The sequence below is a fragment of the Centruroides sculpturatus genome, unplaced genomic scaffold (assembly GCF_000671375.1).
Source record: "Centruroides sculpturatus isolate CEXI.00-Female unplaced genomic scaffold, Cexi_2.0 scaffold342, whole genome shotgun sequence".
NCBI lineage: Eukaryota > Metazoa > Arthropoda > Arachnida > Scorpiones > Buthidae > Centruroides > Centruroides sculpturatus.
Genome location: NW_019384666.1, coordinates 334,552 through 337,550, shown reverse-complemented (window position 1 = coordinate 337,550; position 2,999 = coordinate 334,552). Strand labels below are relative to the sequence as shown.

The following is a 2,999-nucleotide window of genomic DNA, read 5'->3' as shown; positions in this document are numbered from 1 at the left end:
AATGCATCACAATAAAGTTTTTAACTAATGAGGGCGTTAAACCCTTAGAAATTTTTAGTTGATTGAAGGTACAGTTTGGGGACAGTACACTGTCTCAGAATTGTGTGTATACTTGAACCAGAGAATTTAAAGGTGGGCAAGAACATGTTGAAAATGCAGGTCGTGATCAACACCCAAGGACGAATCTTACAGATGACAACATCCATTAATGGTATACTTGCTTACTGGAGAATAAAATCAATAAATATAAACCATTCAACTATCCAGCAAAATTCTTTAATAATTTAAAAACGTTTTCAAACGCATTAAGCGTTCATCTTCAGTTATTTCTCCATTCGAAATGTGAAATTCGAAAAATTACGCAACGGAAATTCCAAATAACGGTTATGTAAAAAATTAAAAGGTAATGTGTTACAAACGAAAGTGCTATATACAAATTTTTGTGTGCTTAATAAACAATAATAATAATAATAATAATAAATAAAATATCCATCAACGATCATCGTTTGTAACACGTTACCTTTTAATTTTTTACATAAACGTTACCTTTTAATTTTTTACATAACCGTTATTTGGAATTTCCGTTGCGTAATTTTTCGAAGTCCACATTTCAAATTAGAGAAATAACTGATGATGAACGCTTAATGCGTTTGAAAACGTTTTTAAATTATTAAAGAATTTTGCTGGATAGTTGAATGGTTTTTATTTTTATTGATTTTATTCTCCAGTAAGCAAGTATACTATTATTTGCAATTGTTTTTCTAAAGCAACAGACTGATATTATCTCATTGGCCAATTGGCAATTAAATTTCTACTTTTTCAGAGAATCATACCTTTTAAGAGATCAGCATCTACTAGCATCTTTGGAAATTATTATTATTATAATAACTCTCTCGTGGTCACCACCTGGTCATGGTGGGTAGGCCCAGTAATTTTAGTGATCCATAGAGCAATGAAGGCTGGAGCACAGGCTCCTGGTAGGGACACTTATGCCAGTAAGGTCCATAAGGAGAAATGAAGCTAAGAGTGACCACACCCACATTCTGTGAAGATATTTACCATGGTAATAATCAGGTCTAAGTGTGACACCGACTTGAACGTTGCCTGGGTTAACAAGGTCTGTGTTTGTGGGTTAAGCAGAAGCTGATGTTTGAAAAACAGGCCACAGTCTCCTTTGGTTACCAGTGGCAAAAACAGCACCGGCCCAAGCATGGCTACTGCAATGCCCTCAACACATGTGAGGAACCAACCTAGCCTTGATGAGTCTGCATCCACAGACCACAAGGGCTGGAAAACCATGCCAACAGAGGAAATGAACATCAGAAATGAATGAGTTTATCACCCGTATTTACTATACCATCACAAAACTCAAAGCAAACATGACAGCATACAGACAACAACTACACCATAGATTCACACAACAATATCCTCACCTCACTGTCACCAAACAAAGGGTTGATGATCAAAAAAGAACAATTATACACAACCTTATCCCAAAAGAATACTTGAACTTATCAAACAACAGGTTGCTGATCAAATACAACAGAAACATTTAACATTAATGAAGCTGTCAGGATAATCCAGCAACAAGCACTAATTATAGCACACACACAACTACCACTAATGATACACTACAGACACTTCCTCATCCACCACTGATAACAAAGACATAGATTTAGTTAATAAACTCTCACTTATATTTCAGAAAACACTCACTAAATATACAGGTACACAAAGACCGTGTATACCAAAAATCAACATGTCAAAGATATTAGGAAAAACACTAAATTATGTAAACACTCACTACCACACTACATTCATTAAATTTATACACTCTCAGACATTCATACATTAGTTTATGCTGGGGCAGTCACAGTAGTGACACACCATGGACTGAAAATACAATCACAGACAAATACAAAACACAATTCTATCACAAGTCTGCCTAGCAGAGAAGAACAGAAACACAAATAGATGACATTAGACAGCAATTATGCAGGCTGACACAATATACTAAACACAACATAACACCCAAAATAAAGAAACAACTCAAAAACAATGTTTTTGAGATTTTACAAATTATAGAAGTCAGAATTACAGGAACTGCTCTACTTTCAGCACTGGGGTGAAATTAACGTTACACTATCTGGAACCTGTTACCAGTGCTCTACGCGTATATATAGTATATCGCTTGACAAATGTTTTTGAGCGATATACTATATATACGCGTAGAGCACTGGTAACAGGTTCCAGATAGTGTAACGTTATAGAAGTCAGATTAAAAACCTCTTTTTTTTCTGAAATTTGTTGAGATAAAATATTTTTTTGACTTCCATAAAATGTAAAATGTTAATTTTAGTTTAATACAAACATAAATTTGCTAAAAATCTTTCATTTAAAATCAAGTTAATTTAATAAGCCAAATTTTAAAGTAGATTTTCTTTTTGGTATAATTACTAATTGATAACCAACTATTCAGATGTACTATTGTTCTGTATCTAAATTTAAAAATACCCTTATCATAAGATCACATTTCAAATTATTTTCTTTTATTAAAAATATATGTAAAACATTATTAAATTATTTAAAAGTACTTACTAGCTTTTCTATGAAGTAATTTATGTACATCCCAATTTCCTTTAAAACACTCCTATAAAAAAAGTAAACATTTCAAAACTGAATTTCATTTAAAACCTATTAGCTTTGAATATTTTTCATATTTAATGATTTAAAAATAATTTTACAAGGAGAGCCTACGGCTTTGGGGTAACGGATTTTGACAATCTTTGGTGTAGAAGTAGTACACCATGTGAGTGTACTACCTGTAAAATACTAAAGTGCAATACTCAAATATAATCAAGAAAATCGAACTTAAAGTTTTTTAGCACTTTATATATAAATTATACGTACTTTTATTTGAGCGTCCTGTGGCAGAGTGGTAACGAGTCCGATTCATAAGCTTGAGTTCTCGGGTTCGATTCTCGCGTATAATTTTTTTT

General features: G+C 32.7%; 1 protein-coding gene across 1 annotated transcript in view; it reads right to left on the bottom strand.

The window, feature by feature from the left end:
• Positions 1-2,999, bottom strand: part of LOC111626659 (methionine aminopeptidase 1-like) — a 34,015-nt gene that overhangs the window by 17,427 nt on the left and 13,589 nt on the right. The window contains exon 2 of the mRNA XM_023370118.1: positions 2,599-2,650. Within this exon, the coding sequence (XP_023225886.1) occupies positions 2,599-2,650 (52 nt within the window). The remainder of the gene's footprint in view (positions 1-2,598; positions 2,651-2,999) is intronic.